At 45.0% G+C, this 19,719-nt stretch overlaps 1 protein-coding gene across 3 annotated transcripts in view; it reads left to right on the top strand.

The window, feature by feature from the left end:
• LOC147881414 (serine/threonine protein phosphatase 2A 55 kDa regulatory subunit B beta isoform-like) overlaps nt 1–19,719 on the top strand; it is a 67,426-nt gene that overhangs the window by 27,469 nt on the left and 20,238 nt on the right. For all 3 annotated transcript variants that reach the window (XM_087370085.1, XM_087370086.1, XM_087370084.1), the window contains exons 7-9: nt 8,025–8,143; nt 13,590–13,713; nt 13,852–13,975. In XM_087370085.1, the coding sequence (XP_087226211.1) occupies nt 8,025–8,143; nt 13,590–13,713; nt 13,852–13,975 (367 nt within the window). The remainder of the gene's footprint in view (nt 1–8,024; nt 8,144–13,589; nt 13,714–13,851; nt 13,976–19,719) is intronic.

Below are 19,719 nucleotides of genomic sequence, written 5' to 3'. Positions count from 1 at the left end.
ATTGTGGTAGCCAGCTCTGACGGGTAGCATTGCTTAGGCGTTCGTGAACCAGGCCGAAGGAATCCATCCTTCCATCAAGATGTCCGCCCACAAGTGAACGATACTATAGTGTAGAAGCTGGTTGCGGCCAGTCACAAAAAACTAGCGACGACCTCTTTTAGCACGACGAACAGACTGATTTATGAATCGGAATGGAAGCAAGAGGTGCCAGATTCGTGCTCTGATACCAATGTAGTGAAGGTGAATGGGGAAGTGAGAGAAAGCCACGGAAGGCAGGGGGAGATAGAGAAGGAATAGGGGAGGGAAGTAGAGAGAACAAGACTGGAAGTACACAAGTGATGAAGGAAGCAAGGGGAAGTGGATTAGACGTCAAATCAATAGCCCCTTACAATCCTTTTGGGTTGACTTATATAGTCCCCCACAGTTCCCACATTTCCCCTACTATTCTCCCATCTATTTCCCCCTTAAAATCCATCTTTTTCCCACCTTCATTACAAAAAGCAGGAATTGGTGGAGATGATGTTGAGTACAAGCCACACTTCACGAGTATAGAGAGTGTGGGATGTTGCTAGCGATTGAGAGGTTGATGAAATATATAGCTTATGGGCTCATCTGGGATGCTTTTATAATGTTTGTGTGTTGAAGAGCTATTCTAGTGGTCACTCATAGTCCCTCGATTTCTCTTATCACTGTTGTGGCCGGAAAGGGTCATTATTGGTGGTAGGGTCCTCAAAGGATCAGTGGAGGGACTAGTGAGCAGAAGGACGATTCTACAGCCACCGCGTGATTTGTTCCAACTTCTAGTAGCACGAGGCAGGATGTGCTGCGAGCAGGTTTTCTGGTTCCAAATGGAGGATTGCTTGCTTGTATGTGGCAACGGGACTTGTCGGACAGGCGAAGGAATCTTTGATCGAGGTAGGCTTTCAGGCATGACCTTGAGCCACGATGAGTTGTACCAGTTGGATTGCTGTACTAGTTGTACGAGGTGGATTATGGTACCCCACCAAACCTTCGCCGTCGCCAAGCCCTCATCGTCGCCGTTTTTTGCCAAGCCCTCATGCGGCTGCCGCTTGTCGCCACACTCATGCCATGCCCTCGCCGTCGTTGCCCGTAGCTATGCCCTGCAAAAAAAAAAAAACCTTACAATTACCTTAATTAACTCCCAGGTTAGTCTAATCAAGGTTAGTTAGGTTGGGTTTAGTTAGCGGTTTAGGTTTAGGTTTAGTTAGTTGGGGTAGGCTAGGTTAGTGCTAACCAGGGTTATGCTATTGGGTTAGGTTAGACTAAGTCAGTGTACAACCTGTCATAGAGGTCTTAGGTTAGTGCTGTCCTAACAGTCCTAGGTGACATAGGGGCCCCCCCACACGCAGAAAAAAAAAAAGGGGGAAAAAAGTCAAAATTCCAGCCTCTTTTAGGGGCCTTTCACAACCCCGTTCGGAGTCATTTCGACTCCATTTTGAAGCCTCTTCATCGATTGTCCTCTCGAGCTTCGCCATTGGACTTTTTAGTTGCTCTACACACTATATCAGGTACTCATTACAGCATGGTTTTGCTGTCTACTTCTCTGAGTCCATTTCATTGCTTGCATTCGAGCTTCTCTCTCTCAGACAGCCACCATGCCACCCAAGCGTGCCCCTCAAGATACATTGCATGATAGTGATGAGGCTACTTAGCATGAGCAATTGCCTTCCACAGTGGGTGCATCCACTAGTGGTATAGAGATCCCTTCTCTCCCCTGCATCTCGAGAAGCGTAGGCAGCGCAGACAGAGTTTTTGGATACCCTTGCTTCTATGCTCCAGGGTGCTTTCCTCGAGATGGGACAAGAGTTCAACCAGCAGCTTAGCACGGCCATGGCTACGCAGGATACGGCTCTTGCCTAAATGGAACAGTAGCTTGAGCAGTAGATTGGCAAAAGGCCATGCAGGACAAGGGCAAGCAGCCTGCACCCCAGCAAGGGGACCACTCAGATAGCCAGGATGTTATTTTTGCTCTACGCAAGGGTTTTATGGCAGATGCCCGCCGTGCCTATGAGCATCAGTCTTCTGGACCGTTGCATGTATCCCAGCATGGGGATTATTTGGACTTAGATGATGCACCTTCTTGCAGGATGTCAAGCCATCTTTTGGCTCAGTTTTCTGCATCCATGCAAGCTGAGCCGTCTCTTTTGGGCGGACCTATTGGTATGCATCCGGTTAGTGCTCCTTTCACTGCACCAGCAAGTATGCTTGGAGTTGGTTTTGGTTTATATGGCAGCCCACACCCCTAGGAGAGAGGTCGGTCCTTTTCTCAGCCCTTTGGCGTACCATCATTTTGGAGAAATGCATTTGGTAGAGAGACCCAGCCAGGGGTTCATGCACCTATCACTCTGCCAGTGAGCACATATAGCCAGACGCAGCCAGTGCATCAGATGGCAGTAGCTACTACGCAACAGGGGGTTAGTGGTGGGCAGCATGCCACTTTTGATGAGAGCTGGCAGATTCCTTGCATTCATATAAGGCCCTACCTGAGGCCATCAAACTGGAGATGTCTTTCTTTGATGTTGTGAACCTCAAGCGTGATGATGCCCGCACTTCTGGTGGTAACGCACACATGAATTATGCTGCCAAGGATGTCAAGGACAAACTCACAGGGCATGAGCTAGAGGAAGTGGCCGTACAGGTGCGGGAATTGCTTGAGAAGAACTTCATCTCTCATAGCACTTCTCCTTTTGCCTCCTCAGAAGAAAAATGGATTGTAGCGCTTGTGCATTGATTACAGGGATCTAAACAAGGCCACTATCAAGAACAAGTTTCCAATTCCCAAGATAGATGACCTATTGGATGAACTCAAGGCTGCTCAGTTTTTCATGAAGATAGATTCGAGGTCTGGTTACCATCAAATTAGGGTGAAAGGAGATGAGCACAAGACAGCCTTTCGCACGGAATGGGGCTTGTATGAATTCAAGGTGATGCCTTTTGGATTGACTAATGCACCAGCCACCTTCGAGGCGCTGATGAACAAGATATTGCAGCAACTTCTTTTCAGATGCGTGCTAGTTTTCTTTGATGATATCCTCATTTACAGCAAGGATAGACACGAGCACATTAAGCGTGTGAAGTAGGTGCTGGAAATTTTGAGAATGCATAAGCTTTATGCAAAAGCCTGTAAATGCACTTTTATGGCAAAGGAGGTTGAGTACGTGGGGCATATTGTGAGTAGACATGGCATTCGGGTGGATCCCGCAAAGGGGAAATGTATCAAAGATTGGCCAGAGCTACAAAATCCCTCGCAGTTGAGAGGATTCTTTGGTCTTGCTTCCTTCTACAGGGGCTTTATATGGATGCCCCTTTGCAGTCGGCAAAAAGAACATACAAGAAGCCCAAGCTGAGCAGAAGAAATATGCAGATGAACGTAGGAGATATTTGTCCTTCAAAGAGGGTGGTGATTATGTGCATTTGCACTCTCCATAAGAATCATTATGCCTCGCTGAAAGGTAATACCAACACAAAGCTTGCTCATAGGTATTACGGTCCTTACAGGATCACATCCACAAGGTTGGAGAGGTAGCATATTAGTTGGAGCTACCCATTACCTCCAAGATCCATGATGTTTTCCATGTTTCTTTGCTGAAACCACATGTGGGACAGCATGACCATGTCCTTCCTGAGTTGCCACCTATGGATGAGGAGGGCCACATCTCTATGTTCCAGAGCACATCGTGGGTTTTAGAGACCATGTACTTCGCAACAAGGTGTACATAGAGTATCTTATCAAGTGGCGGGGACTCCCTGAGGATGAGAATTCATGGCAGCCAGAAAGCATTGTCGAGGACCACCCCTATCTCCTATCGGGCTGATTAGTAGTTGCTGTACCTTTTTGGGCAGCCCTTTCTCCTACTGGGCCGATTAGTAGTTGCTATTTGCTGCACTTTTTTGGACAGCCACGCTGCGAAATTTTGAGGGAAAAATTCTATGGGAAGGGATGGCTGTAATGAAGGGGAAAAAAGGGCAATTTAGAGGACCTTTAGAGGCCTCTTAGGTGGGAAATGTGGAGGGACCCTTTACTACCCTATGGGGACCTACGCACAGCCTTATTGAAGGGCTCCCCTCCTGCCCTATGTGGGCCGACCACCTCAGCCCTAGAAATAGGGACTGACACACAACCTATAGGGGCTGACCCCCTGCCACACCCCCCCCAGCTGAGGGCTCTACAAGGCTGACCTCCCCTTGCCTTGGTGTGGTGTAGAAAAGGAGGTAGAGCAGATTTGGAGGAAGGGGGATAGAATAGCAAAAGGGACCGGAAAAGAAAGGGGGAGGAGAGAGGGAAGGATGAGGGGTAGAGAGAGAGAAAGTGAGAGTAGGGAGGAGAGAAGGTGAGAGAGCGTAGGGAGCAGGTAGCACGAAGGAGGTAAGAGAGTAGATAGGATTAGATGTCACATCAAAAAGTGCACAAATAGGGGTGTGAAAGATAAGGGTGTGGCTCAAATAGTAGGAGAGCAGTGGATATACTTGTATCTTCTCACTTGCTGGATAAGAAAACCACAGGACTGGCTATTTCTCTTTAGATGTACCCCAACACTGGGTGAACCATGTATATCATATCTCTCTATCTTTCATTTTGTACGCTTTTTGTGTTGTGTATTTTATTCACTTTGCTTCTTAAGTTCTTGATGTTTATCACATTGCTCCTAACAATTGTATCAAAGTGTTTTTTTAGCAATGCCCGTTTGACTTGTTTGGAACGAGGTTCCTACTTTGAGTGAGAGCAAGGGGGGTCGGCCCACCTACTGTAGGAATCGGCCCACCTACAGCAGGGGTCGGCGCACAGACCAGCCTACTAGAGGGGGATGAACTGCCTATATATAGGGTCCCCTGCCACACTTGTTTTGCATCTCTTGTGGAGCACTTGTGCCTATCTATACAGCAGAGGTTTTTCCCACCATATAGGGGTTTTGTCCTGAGATCCCTTGCAGTCTCTTGTGTTTTCTCCTCTCCTTCTCAGTTTGGTGCATGTGAGGTTTGCTTTGTGTGTGTGTGTGTGCGCGCGTGCTACTGGGCACTTTGGACTCTATGGATGGACAGAAATCATAGAGTCTTTGGTGATCCTACTTTTCCATCTTTTGTTTTTTTCAAACGATCTCTGCGGCAATCGTTTTATGATTGCTTTCAGACTCATTTGTTTGATCATGATCTATATATAGCTTATACTGAGATTTTCGGCTGAGTAGTAGTCACTCCGCTTTTGGGGTACCTATGAATGTAATTATTTCACAGCAATAAAATATTCTTCTCACAAAAAAAAGTGTGTGTGTGTGTGTGTATGTCTCTCTCTCTCTCTCTCTCTCTCTCTCTCTCATTTCTATCCAGATCCGCTGCACTTCTCACATTAACTTGGCACTTCTAGTACTTAACAACATAGTCTTGGAAGTTCTTATTCATACCATGTTAAAAGAACTGCCGTTTCAAAAGAGTAGAAGTCTTTAAAATCCTCGGACATCCTACACTCAAACTATCATGACACTTTATGAGTAGGTAACTATCTACTTTTTCCATTTTCTATCCTTGCTCAGCAGCAACTACAGGTGTTTCGCCAAGAATAGGCGCATTTAGTTCATCTTGGAAGGCATTACCACTTCCACTAACCTTTGTGTGCTTGTACAATAATGCCAAATATTGATATTTAAACTATAGAATGGTGATCATCAATAGTTGAAACTCTCACAACAAAAAATCTAAATTTGTATGATTGGACTTATTTTCTGTGTAGATTTTTGATCTTTAGAACAACAAAAAATCTAAATTTGTATGATTGGACTTATTCTAGTCTTACAAAGGTATATATATCAATAGTTGAAACTCCCACAGGAGAAATCATATTTGGAGGCAAAACAATACATTCCGGGGGCCTTCATGTTCCTTGGTTGAAGGCCCCAATGGTTTGGATTTGAAACCTCCATTGGGACCCTTTCACTAACCACTTTCTAGATTTTAGAGTAAAAGTACATCTACTCTTCAAGGATTCTAGGAATTCATTATGAAGCTGAGAAAAACTCAGCTCATTTATATAGGCATCTGATTCAATGCATCGGCTACCGAATCATACTTTCCTTTATGATATCTTAACTGAATATTAAACTTCCGCGTTTATTCAGCCCACCCAGCCTTTTGGCCTTTTAACTTGGGCTGATTCCATAACCATTTGCTACTCTTGTGATAAACGAGAATCTTGAACTTAGCATCGTACAAATAGTGCCTCTAGTTTTCAAAGCATGGATGATAGCATAGTGTTCTTTCTCATATTTTGAGAAATCGTTTTGAGCTAGGGTCTAGTTTCTTGCTTTCAAAAGCAACGGTCGTCCATGCTAGTTCAAAACAACACCCACAGCCCTTACCACTTGCATTAGTTTCAAGTATGAAAGGCTCATTAGGGTCAACCACTCTAACAACTGGGGCAGTTGCTATTGACTATTTAATAAGCTGAAAACTTCATTCAGCTGTCTAGTCCAAATAAAGGTGCTTCGCTTTCTCTTAAGCTGATCTATTATATGCATCGAAACCTTAGGATAATCTTTGATAAATCTTTGGTAGAAACCAAAAAGACCAAGGAATATTTGAAGCTCGTCGAAGATAGTGAGGCTTGGCCACTCAAGAAATTCTTTAACTTTATCAGGATCCACATGTATCCCTTTCTTAGAGAAAATGTGACCCAGATACATACTTGACTTCTTTACAAAGAAGACAGACCTAGATTGTTTAGCATATAACTTATGCTGCTTGAGCAACTCAAAAACTAACTTTAAGTGCTCCAAATGGTCTTGCTTAGTCCTAAGTGAAGATATTTGCTATTTTCTTGATGTAGAACAATAGCTAGCCAACTCCTTAAAAGATGGGAGTTTCTCCCGCGCTGCTCACATAAGATTGGAGAGAATGATTCAGCCTATCAAGTACAATCTAGACTAATCCAAATTTATATAATTTTAGAAAGCTCATTCTGGATCTCCTTGATATTTGAAGTAAATTAAGCAATGTCCTCAGTCTCTCGGGAGAAAGCTTATTCTTTAAAGCAAGAACTGCAAGAACACAAGGTGTATTCTATGTTGCATACAAGTCTCTCAAGATTTTCCAAGTAGCATCAAAGTGGCTACTACTTCATCTTGAGAAATAGCATGCTCTTGTATTGTGAGATTGATCACCTTTTTCTACCTTTTCACCAAGTTTGCTTTTTCTTGTAGCAGTTGTCTTTGGATTTGTTTTTGTGCCATCCACAATCTCCCATAGCTCAAGAGCTAAGAGACAATTATCAACTTTGCGATTTTAGGTACAGTTTTTGGAAGAATCCTCCAAATTGTATGTATCATTGATCATTTGATAAGTGATGAAAGCATCTTTGTGGACATGGAAATTTCCTTAAAGCATGTCCTTAATTTGACTTAGCTTGAGGAAAGTAGCACACTGCAATCCCTTTGAGCAATTCAAACATAACTTTTGGAGTTTGAGCCACATCTAATTTGTTCATCGTGCTTTTTGAATACGAACATTATATGGAACAAACATGCTACTTGTTCAGGCCTCCATTTGATGCCCCAGGATTCTTTCCCCCCCCCATGAGTTCCTTCAATAGTCTAGAAAATGGCCTCAAGGTATATCATGTCACCTTTGGTAGTCCCATCTTTGCAGCTGCATGTGTCGCCATGAAGAAAAATCTTTTTCTAAACATGCTTGCTTGTGTGAAACATGCATCCTTTTAAAATTAAAAAGCCATGCATTTCTTACTTCATATTCTTGTCTTTAAAAGCTTCTAGTGTGTTTCATATGCATGACAACTATGCATGCTGACTTGCCTTTGATGTTGTTGATGATTGGTCCAGCAGTCATGTTTACAATTATTCCGATTCCAAAGTCATGTGTACAATGTCCTTTGAGCACCAATTGCAAAATTTCGGTTGTAAAAGGAACTTTGACAATATCTACCAACAAAATGTTAGATACTTGATCTGTTGTAGAAACAAATCTTATTGTATGTGTTGCTTGAGTGGTGGTTGTAGTGATGGAGAGACTTACATTTCGGCTGATGATTTGAGGATAAATTTATGGAATTTGGAAGTTAGTGATCAAAGTTTCAATATCGTGGACATCAAACCTACAAACATGGAAGACCTTACAGGTAGATTTGCTGCATTGAAATTGCAAAAATCTATTTAATTCACAACCTCTTGATGGCCCTTTCATGGACAAAGCTCTTTTGATTTGTTTCGAATACGAAATGTTAGTCTTCTTGAAAAATACGGTTGTAGACTTTCACTTTGCTAGAGCATGCAAGCATCTTTTAAGACAAGACAAAGTATTTAGTAGAGTTATGAATAGTAACTTCGGGAAAACCACAAGACAAATTTTTTTGGGAAAAGTGATGAAGTCAAACTTTGGGTAAAGATTTAGGTGATTGCTGGAGATGTTATCCGTGCTATTCAGAATGCTTGTAGGTGAATTTGTCATTGTTGTTCAAGTTGATTAAAGTGGGGAATGTTTATGCTTGTGGTGCAATGCCTTTGGTTCTTTTCTACTAGGTTATTGGTTTTGGCCAAATGATAAATTGGACGGTTGGATAGTGAGGTCACGGGTACATGACCTCACTATCCCACCTCCCCCCCTTGGTGCTTCTTTCAAATCACCAGGTTCTGGGAGATTTGGCCGTGTGGCCAAATCAAGCACTAGGGCTTGTCACTGGAATTGATAAGAAGCCCAAATTCCAAGAACCACCAAGGTGCAGACAAGGTTGCAACATGGCACCAAAGGAACGAAAAGGCCATTGGACTGCTGGGAATGCGCATTGGGGATAGATTACTTCCACCATCTTGATGTTACAAAGACTACTACGGAGGGTAATTTTAGCTCTTTTTGGTGTTGGATGAAGCGCTCCAAAGCAGCTTTGAAGTAGGAATTGTTTAAACTTCAGATGGGTGAAAGTGAGAGCTTATGCACTTATCTCAATCGTATGCATGCATTCCTTAAACAATTTCACGTCCTCGGTTCAAAATTGATGAAGATGATAAGAAAGCGATTTTGCATGCAAGTCTACCTCCCCAATATTCAAAAACTGTTAGAATTTTGAGGACGGATGATGACCTGGATTTTCTGGGTGCTGTGTCATTGTTACTCATTGAGGAAAGAAAATAATAAACCTTGCAGCCAAATGGTGAGCCAACCTATACAATAGAAGATAAGAAAAGCTCAAGGAAAAATTAGCGGGGTTGTGGCTACTGCAGCAAGTCGGGCCACATGGAGGAGCATTGTTGGATCTACAAAGGGATGAGCAGTTTAAAAGTTCGAAAAGCAAAGCCTATGTGGTATATGATTCAACTTTGAATGAACATGCTCAATATGCTGCAATCATGGATGAGATTAGGCATTTTATTCTTATGGTGCTTCTATTGGCACTTGTCTTGAATTATGTTGGTTCAATTCCTATGGTGCTTGTTTTGACGCTTTTCTTGAATTGTGTTGGTTCAGTTTTTCCTTTTGCTTATTTGCGGCAATGTTAGTAGTTGGTTGAGACCTCTCGGATTGTTTTCCTCCCCCATTTGGCTTCTGGGGGGGAATGTTGGAGAGAACCCATCATTGGGAGGTTGATTTAGAACTGAGTTAAGGCTAAGGCTTAGAGCAGTGTTACACTTGTGAGCTCATTGGCAACATGAGATGGCTGGTACTACGTGATTGGATGCATGAGACTCGTCACTCCACTTGGCGTGTGATACTTGCGTGGCTAGCGAGGGGTTTCTAATGTATGCTTATGGGGGTGATCGAAGGTCTTCTACCCTCTCGTGGTTCTCTGGTTGGCACCTAATACTTGTCTGATGGACCTCTTGGGTCTTAAGCATGCACACTATACGGCATTCCCTCCTAGCCACCACCTGACCTCTCACAGCTTCCCGCCCACTTCTTGCGCATTGTTCACCACTGGTAACGTCAAACTCATTGCTCTGAAGCTATATAATGGCCAAGCCAAAGATCATGAGGGACTACATACTAAATACATTGCATATAAATTAAGTACCCCGATCAATGACGCGGTTTGCACCAGTTTCCCCCATACTTGGACCCTTAACATCATTACCCCCATTCACAAGGCTAGGAATCCCATAAGCTCGAAGAACTATAGGACTATTATGATGCATGCCATGTCCAAGATCTACGGGTCAGTGCTCGATACACAGATTAGCCAGTATGCAGAGGTCTAGGGACTCAAAGCTGATGGACAGGCATGATTCTATGTTGATAATGTGACTCTAGATTACATGCTCACACTCTGAGGAGTCGTTGAGGAGGTCAGAGCATGGGGACATAGGATTTATTACTGCTTTGTGGATTTTCACAAGGCTTTTGACATAGTGCCAAGAGATGCCATAAGATGCTTGCAGGATTTGGGGTACATCAAGGAGATCATTCAGGCACTCATGGCGCTTTATGAGAGGGTCTCAGGTAGGTTTGGATGCTCATAGGGTGGATAGGAAAATCAAGAGTACTATTTGGGTCAGACAGGGGTGTCCACTATCGCCAACTCTGTTTGGCTTCTACATCGACAAGCTTGAGACCTTCATTGGAACACTAGGAGGGGCAGGGTCCTCTCTCGCATGCTCCTTGATTCAGATTCTCCTCTATGGAGACGATGTGGTCTTACTCCCTTCTTCAGCTCGGGACCTCTGACGACACTTGAATGCACTCCATATTTTTTGCAAGACATGATTTGAAGGTCAACCTTGGTAAAACCAAGGTTATGATCTTCAAGACATCAAGGGAAGCGCCATGCATAGAGCATAGTTCACCGTGGATGGATTACTGGTGGAGGTCATCGCATCCTACACATATTTTGGAGTTCTTTTCTCTGCTTTGATTTTCATGATGAGACCAACAATGCAAGCCTTAGTAAGCAGAGGACACATTGCACTTGCTAGGCTTGTGTTGCAGTGCTTTCACTCTCATTTATAGGAACCTCGGACCAAGTGTCTTCTCTCTAACTCCTTGGTTCACCCAGTGGGAATGTATGCATTGGGCTCGAGTGGAGAGGCTCTTGGTTCTCTTGTTGTAATGGATGATCTGTGGTAAGCCGTTAGTTCCATATTAGATCATTTTGGCTGAGTTTGGGATCCCCCATTCTAGCTTGATGGAGCATACTAGGTGATCACATACCTTCACTGTGTGAGGGATTATGGTTCCTCGACCTCAGGCCGTGCAAGTTACCATGGCTTGCCCTACATTAAGCTAAGGGCGATCAGAGGTGTTGCTATGCCTGTACATGCAAATGGATAGAGAGCCTGAGGATCTTACATAGCTACACTCATGAGGGCTTGGTTAGCCCCTAGCGAGCTTCCCACTTAGGTGCTAATTACGAGAGGGTTCCCGGCAGAGTTCGAAGGGGGGGGGGATGGACAGATGAGATCATGAGTACCATTGGGGTCAAACAAGGTTGCGCACTTTCATCGACCTTGTTTGGCCTTTATATAGCCTAGCTTAGTCTTTTATGAGGACCCTAGGAGGAGGTGGTTGCTCTCCCGCCGGCTACATGCTCCAGATTCTATTGTATGCTGATGATGTGGTGCTCTTATCGTCGCTTGCTGAGGGCTCTAGAGACATCTAGATGCACTACTAGCATTTTGTTAGTCCCATGATTTGAAGGTCAACTTGGGTAAAACCAAGGTTATGATCTTCAACATCTCTAGGGCAGCCGCATACAGAGAGCAATTCACATTTGACGGGGCACGAGTTGAGATTGTCTCATCATACACTTACCTAGGGGTTCAATTCTTTGGAGTCTGGACCTATCTTCACGATGAGGCTGGCGATGTAGGCCCGTCTGAGTAGAGGATATGCTTCCCTTGCCCGACTGGAGAGACAATGCTTCCATTCACATTTTCAGGACCTATGGACCAAGGTTCTCTTTGTTGACTCCTTGGTCCGACCCATGGGCATGTACGGCTGCACTTGTTGGGGGCCAGATCTATCCGACACAGAGTGGACTCAAGTGGAGTGATTACAGGTTCTCTTGTTGTCACGGATGATCCGCAGCAAGCCATCTGTTTCTCATTAGATTATTCAGGCTGAGTTCGGGGATTCTCCATTGCTCTTAGATGCGGCATTTCAGACTCACTTATCTATACCGCGTGTGATGATATGGCTCGTGTACTGCAGGGCAACACAAGCTACCTTGGTTGGCATTAGCATCCTCTATGGCATTGGCAGCTTAGGGTGATCAGAGATGCTGGTATGCGCACACATGTAGATGATTTGAGAGACTGGGTTTTCATATAAACAGGCTGCCATCCTTTCAGTACAGCATTGATGCCCCGTTTGTCCCGTTTCGGGGCAATGAGTTCAACTGGATCATCAGGGAGGATCTCTTACAGCTACATACATTTAGGATCTGGTTGGCACAGACAAAGCTTCTTATGAAGCTCAGTTTCTATCGAGACCATTGCCTGCACATTTTTGAGGAGAGTTTCATTATCCCACCAGGATTCACCGAGATTCACCTACCACACTCACTTAGGATTGCCATTGGACAGTTCCGTGTGTCATTGCACCGACTCCGTATCGAGAGTGGGCGAGCGGATGGGATCCTCAGAGAGAGTCGTATCCACACACAATGTGATCGGCACGACGTGGAATCAGAGGAGCACTTTGTCTTTCATTGCCCAGTCTACTATGAGATCCGTGGACGATACCACTGCCTTTTCAGAGATGGATTTGAGGGCCTCTCTAGACTTCCCTTATATCAAGATCAGAGATGCTTGGTTGCTTTCATTCACGAGGCGGTCCAACATAGGGAGCATCTCATCAGATCACGGGGACAGGAGCGGGAGGGCTTACCCGGTCCATCCCAGAGTGTGATTGCAGAGTTCTTCCAGTCGGAGCATGTTGCCTCCCCGGCCAGATAGCAGGAGAGGCAGTGATCCCGAGATCGAGATGCGGCACCCTCGATAGAGGACATATGCACAGACCACACTCACCAATATTTCTTCCATTTTCAAACTTGGGATATGGCTGATCGAGGTTACTGCAGGGCTTGTCAGGTGTCGGATAGCTACCAGGAGGGCACGACGGTCCACTCATCCAGATAGCAGACATTGATCTATCACGGGCTTCTTGCCTACACTACGTAGTCCATGTATCTTGATGTTTGATCAGACTGCATCTTCCATGGGGATGATGACGCCAGGGATGTTTTATGACTAGGGTGACATGTATGATAATATAATTGACTATGTCTATACAGTTTTCTCTAGCATGGGTTAGGATGCTCGCTTAGTAGCTCCAACCTTTTGCTCATTGTATCACAGACCCATCGGTCTTCAGAAAACTTTAATAAACTTTCTTTCTTTCTTTCACTCTCTCTCTCACGCACTCATGCACGCACGTAGGGGTGTGCACACACATGTCAGTGTGTGTTGGTATACAGTTGCATATATCAAATATTCAGGAGCTTCTTGGTCCTAACTGTTCTACTTGGCTTGATTGTTCTTTCCAGTTCTGCTACAATTTGGATTGGCCTTTGAAGGGTTGGACAGAATGTCTGGGAATTCACCTTTGGTCTGGCTTGTTTGGTTTCTTGTTTTCAGAGGTGATAACATCTGCAGAATTTCACCCAACTCAGTGCAATACTTTAGCATATAGCAGCTCTAAAGGTACTGTTCGCCTATTAGATATGCGGCAGGCAGCTTTATGTGATAGACATGCAAAGCTGTAAGAGTCTCAATTTGCTAAATCTTTTTGTCCCCCTTTCTTCAAAACAATCAATATTTCTTTCCTTGGTTTTGGACAATGTATACCGTTTTATATTGTCTAGTTCTATCTAACCTAGTTTTTTTACTGAGATTCCAGATTTGAGGAGCTGGAAACTCCTGGGTCACGGTCCTTTTTCACAGAGATTATTGCATCTATTTCCGATATTAAATTTGCTAGAGGTGGTCGTTACATTTTAAGCCGTGATTACATGACCCTAAAGGTAAGCGCGTTGGTCTGCTTCAGACTTAAGGTATCTTCAATCTAATTGGGTGTCCTTCAAGTTGTCGAAACAATTTCCTAATTTGATGAGTTAAAGTCACTTTCCTTGATCTGGATACCTTTAAAATATATGCATGTGCATTGTTTTTTCCGATGTGATACGTGGACAAACTATAAATGCGTGTGGATTACCCCTACCATTTTAATAGAATGAATAACAGATTGAAAGGTTCTTGTTCAAAAGGGTATACCCATATTCTTTTTTGGGGGGGCGGAAGGGGGGGCGTGTTAGTGAATTTCTTTTGCATTTGTGTTGTGCAAAGTAGTGCAAAAGTATACCACAAACCTGCGCTTTCAATACGTGCATAGATGATTCAACACGTATTGTGGCAGTTCAATTTGCAGGGCCATTGTTATACAGCAAACGACATGTATCTGTATAAGTGTAAGACTACTGAGCTGAAGGGATGTAACCAATGCCTGCCTCCTTTTATATGCTGATCATGTCATGGGCATTTGGCATGGCTGCCTACGTTGAAGTCTGCAGTTCAGTGAGTTGTTTTTCTCACAAAGGGCCACATCCTTGACATTCTAAAAGCAATCATGGGCTTTAGAGATTGCATTTTCACAAAAATATCTACATCGAGTGCCTATAGAATGGAAGGGCCTTCATGAAGATGAGAAATCATAGCAGCTTAAGAGCATTATGCAGGAGCACTCCCATCTCTTGGCAGATTGATGAGCAACATTTTCAGCCTTAGACACTCCTTATTGATTGGTGTAGAATGGCTTTGACATGGAAAATATGGAATTTGTGAAGGGTATCCTCTGGAGCTTACACCTTTCATTTGAAGGCTTCCAATAGAGTAGTTGATTGCTAGAGCCTCATCTATCAAGTCCTATGAGTTGATCAACCTCTTGATCCAAGAAGAGGATTGATGGAAGGGTGTAGGGATGACTATGCTGAAGGTGCAGAAGTAGCCAAGATGCATGGTATGCAATTCAAAGGCAAGAAGCCTCAAACAAAACATAGCATAGTGGCTCTTTGCCCAAGCAAATCCAATAATCTCAAGGGTCTAATGCTTGACAAAAGTCACTAGCGAAGAGCAAGTTGCATGCCATAATTTTGGCAACCTAGGCCACATTGCGAGAGATTGTTGTAGCAAGCTTAGGAAGGTATAAGACAATGGACTGAAACAATTCTAGGCAAATATAAAGCTGCAAGATATGGTCTTGAAGGGTTCGTCCATCTCTCTCTCTCTCCCCCACTGCTCCTCCCCCCCCGCTGGGGCTGCGCCACCTGCATGTGCCACTTGGGCTGTTGCGCCGGTTCTGCTGCTAGCAGCTGCTAGTAGCTTCTCAAGACAGCTGCCTTGCGCCGCCAGCAGCAGCGCTAGCAGTAACGCCAGTGCCACTGAGCAGCAGCAGCGCCACCCACAGCAGCGCCAACACCACCACCACAGTGCCACCGACAGCAGCACCACAGCGCCACCGATTGCATCACCAGGAAGCCCCCCGCCCCCCCCTCCTTCAATCTGATTCGACTGATTCATTCATCTTATTTAATTTGATTTGATTTGATTCACGTGAAGAAGTATATACATCATGGAAAGCCCGGACAGAAAGACACGAGGGGAAAGAGACAGAAAGATCAATGCCATTTGGGCCAAGGGGCAAAACATTTCAGATGCGAATACGAAAGGATGCATGAATGCAATAAAGGAGGTTGTCAAAATGCTTGAGAGTGATATTGAATCACTACAAAAGAAGGGATCCATATATGCTGATTGGGAAATACAAGGCAAAAACTATGAAGCAGAAAATGAGCTCCAGATGAGCAAATGGCACACTGAAATGCAAACATCCATAGGGAATATGCAGGCTGAAATAGACCTGAATGCCTCAAAAATACACGAATTACAAGAACACCTCCAAAAGCTTCAAGAGGAAAATGAGTCACTGAAATCAAGGCATACAATGGAAGAAGGGGAGATTCAATCATCTATCCATGATGAGCTGAATTCACTCCGGGAACAAGTCAAGAAATTAGAGAAGCAAAAGGAGAACCATGCAGGATCATCGGGGGAGAATGATAAACTCATCATTGAGCTGAAATCTGAAAATGCCCAACTAAGGAAGGAAATGAAGGCACTACAGGCCAATGTTAGTGGAAAACACGCTGCAATTACACAGCAAATCACAAAGGGGAAGGCTGACATGCTAGCGTGGAAGGACGTGGTAAAAAAGCGTACAACAGCCCCCAAGAGGGAGCTAATTTCTGAAACCCTAAAGGAGGAAAAGAGACGGCATAGCAAAGCATTGAATGTACTAGTCCGAGGGTTAGATGTAGGAGACACTCCAATGGGGGATGCAAAAGCTTTATTTGAGAAATGGAGATAAATCTCACATGCAATTCAGCCTGGCGCGTTGGGAAAGAAGACATGCCCAAGAGACCTATGGTTATCAAAATGAGGACAGCCACAGACAGATCCAATCTCCTAGAGGTGAGGGCACGATTGAAGGGGACTAGAATCTTTCTAGATGATGACCTAACACTACTACAGCAAGAACACAGAAGAGAGGGCATGGTCAAGGTTATGGCTGCGAGACAAGAAGGAAAGTGGGCTGTGTACCGAGATGGAAAAATCATTATTCGGGACAGAAATGACAGCAAAGAGGGGACAAGTGGAGAAGTGAGCAGAAATGACAGCAAAGAGGGGACAAGTGGAGAAGTAAGCAATGCCAGCCGTGACAGGAAGGGCAAGGAGATAGTGAAAGACAATAAATGACGGTGTCTATCGGATGGAGGAAGAGACTTAGGACAGCTACGCATGGCTGTATGGAACTGCAATGGCACGCTTTGGTCCAATCCAAGGGGGTTCCTAGAGACATACAGTGACCGAGATGTTATTTTTACACAGAGACACATGAGAGCCCAGAGAGAGGGCTGCCTGATGTGGTGGGCTACACATGGGAGTCGACCCATAGGAAAGAAACCCAGAGAGGGAACGGAGTCCGTGGATTATGTTATGCTCTAGCCGAGATAGCATGACCTCGGAAAGATCGGTGGGCATTTTCTCTTAGATGACCGACTTCTGTAATATTTTATGTGCGTAAATAAAATGGTCAAGGGAAGTAACTGCCAAGGTCCTAGGTGAGGGTGTATTGGCATCGACTAGGTGGTTCTGAGTGCTAAGGCCTAAGTGCACCTAAATGTGTAAAAATGCCAAGGGGCAATTGTTTTAATTGTGCCCCAAGAGAGGGGTAAATGGTGTACCAAGCTAAAGGTCTAAAATGATGACATGTGGTAGGGGGAACCATTCAGGGAACTGAGGGCTTGTGGATAGGCATGAAGGAAATAAAGTTACGTATCTTTGTGAGTATGAGATGCATGAGATAGGCTGGGAGGATATTCGTGATGCCAACGCCTGTGATTGCGTGCGATTCGAATGAAGGAACAGACAGTAGAATTAGCCCGTGAGCTGACGAGAAATAATCAGAGATCTATTGAGGAGCGTAATAGATTAGGAGGGGTAGCTGTCCTATTCAGAGCACATCTCTGACCATGCATATCCATAGTACAGAGAGAGGAGCATGCACGATACATGTGGATACGATTACAGTCACCAGGGGCCGTGCACTTTACATAGCAGTATGTTACTTTCCTCCAGATGGTTTCCCTTATGCAGCTGAGGTCACGACAGACAGACATAACCCATTTGAGATGATCCATGACGACATCATTGAGTTCTCTAGAATTGGGGACATTCTTCTTCTAGGGGACTTCAATGCACGTACAATGGATCTATAGGTGGGGCTACTAGATTTCACACATGAGAGGGACCCTCACATGATTCTAGAGCTAGATACCACCGAAATGGGGATATTGAGACATTCCGCAGATGCCTTGAATGTGACTGTATACGGGAGACAGTTACTTGATCTAGGCGTGATACATGATTTGATATAACGGTCTCCAGCGATGGCCATCATTAGGAGGACTCACATGCTTTCCACACGGAGGGGGGACAAGTACAATAGACTATCTCCTCGTCTCACTAGCCTTCACATCGAGGATATCTGACTTCACGGTGCCTCCACCCCCACTTGGAGCTGATCACACATATTTGGCATTCAGTATATCAGCTGTTATACCTCACATGGATCGGTGCCCTCAGAGACAGCCATGCACCCAGGTTCATTTTGATCGAGCCCTCGATCTGGTCTACACCAGTCATTTGGCTAGAGAGCTCTCTGACTTACTCGGAGATGGTGGAGACTTGGATCTGACTTAGGCCTCAGACACACTTGTTACCGTTATACGAGATGCTACCAGTAGATCCTTCCCTACGACCCGACCCAGACAGGCACGTGAGGGGAAGATGCCACAGAACTCATGGTTGATGATGAGTGTAGGGCGGCCAGAGCACACCTCACACGGGAACATGCATTAGGTCACATGCCTACACATGAGGCACAGAGGGTCTTCCGACGACTGACACGCCGTAAGAGGCGAGCTTTCCTTTGACACAGAATGGAGAATATCATCAGCTCATTTCGAGGAGGTGACCCCACTACTGGATGGGGGTTCCTGATAGACAGGAAGCTGCCTATCCCTATCACGGACCCATCTACGTGGCACACTTATGCATGCTCCCTATATGATGTCCCCGATCAGGCTCAGCCTGATATGTCATCTATGTTGAGGCCCACACATTGTTATCTATTCACTACACGGAATATACAGGATGCACTGCGACGGCTGAATAATCGGAAGGCACAAGATCATGAGGGACTACGGATGGAACACTTTGCACATGGCCATGAGGTTTTAGTCCCGATCCTAGCACGGATGTTTAATCACGCAGTATGCCACGGCTTCCCACATACTTGGTGCACCACCACCATAGTCCCGATACACAAAGTAGGGGATCCTATGGACACGGGGAACTATCGTACTCTCATGATTCGCCACACATTGGCCAAGATCTATGGGTCAGTACTAGAGAGGGTACTTAGCCACCACACACAGCTCCATGGGTAGCGAGCACTAGGGCAGGCGGGTTTTCGGAGACAACTCTCTACTTTGGATCATATCTTTACTTTGCGGACCATCATCGAGGAAGCCAAAGCCCAACACCAGAAAGTCTACGCTTGTTTTGTAGACTTTCGGAAGGCCTTCGACACTGTCCCATGAGCCCGTCGTCTCATCATGAGATTGCGCGAGCTACAGATCCCAAAGACGTTGATTTGGGGGGTTATGAGCCTATATGAGTCGGTCAGATGAAGAGTCCGAGCCCCAGGAGGTATATCAGATTGGGTTGAGAGCACGATTGGGGTGAAGCAGGGTTGTCCTCTCTTGTCGACCCTCTTTGGACTCTACATCGATGAGATCACATTCTTCCTAGACCAACTGGGCGGAGAGGGCTCACCATTGGTTGACCTCGTGATTCAGATATTACTATATGCCGACGACATAGTTCTTCTATCTTCATCGGCCGAGGGATTATAGAAGCATCTGGACGCCCTTGAGGTGTTCTGCGGAGAGAGGGACCTGGCTGTCAACCTTGGCAAGACCAAGGTCATGATCTTTAATACCTCACCTCCAGCGCTTCTTCGACACAACTTCACATACAGAGGGGAGCCAGTGGAGATAGTACAGTCCTATACATATTTGGGCACGGTCTTCGCAGGACCCATTTTCTCGATGACCCAGGTTGCCAGGGCACGACTCACACGAGACCG

Source organism: Dipteris shenzhenensis, chromosome 31 (genome assembly GCF_047967505.1).
Source record: "Dipteris shenzhenensis isolate YYH24624 ecotype China chromosome 31, Dip_SZ_1.0, whole genome shotgun sequence".
Lineage (NCBI taxonomy): Eukaryota > Viridiplantae > Streptophyta > Polypodiopsida > Gleicheniales > Dipteridaceae > Dipteris > Dipteris shenzhenensis.
Note: the sequence above shows the minus strand (reverse complement) of the source record. Positions and strands in the feature narration are given on the sequence as shown.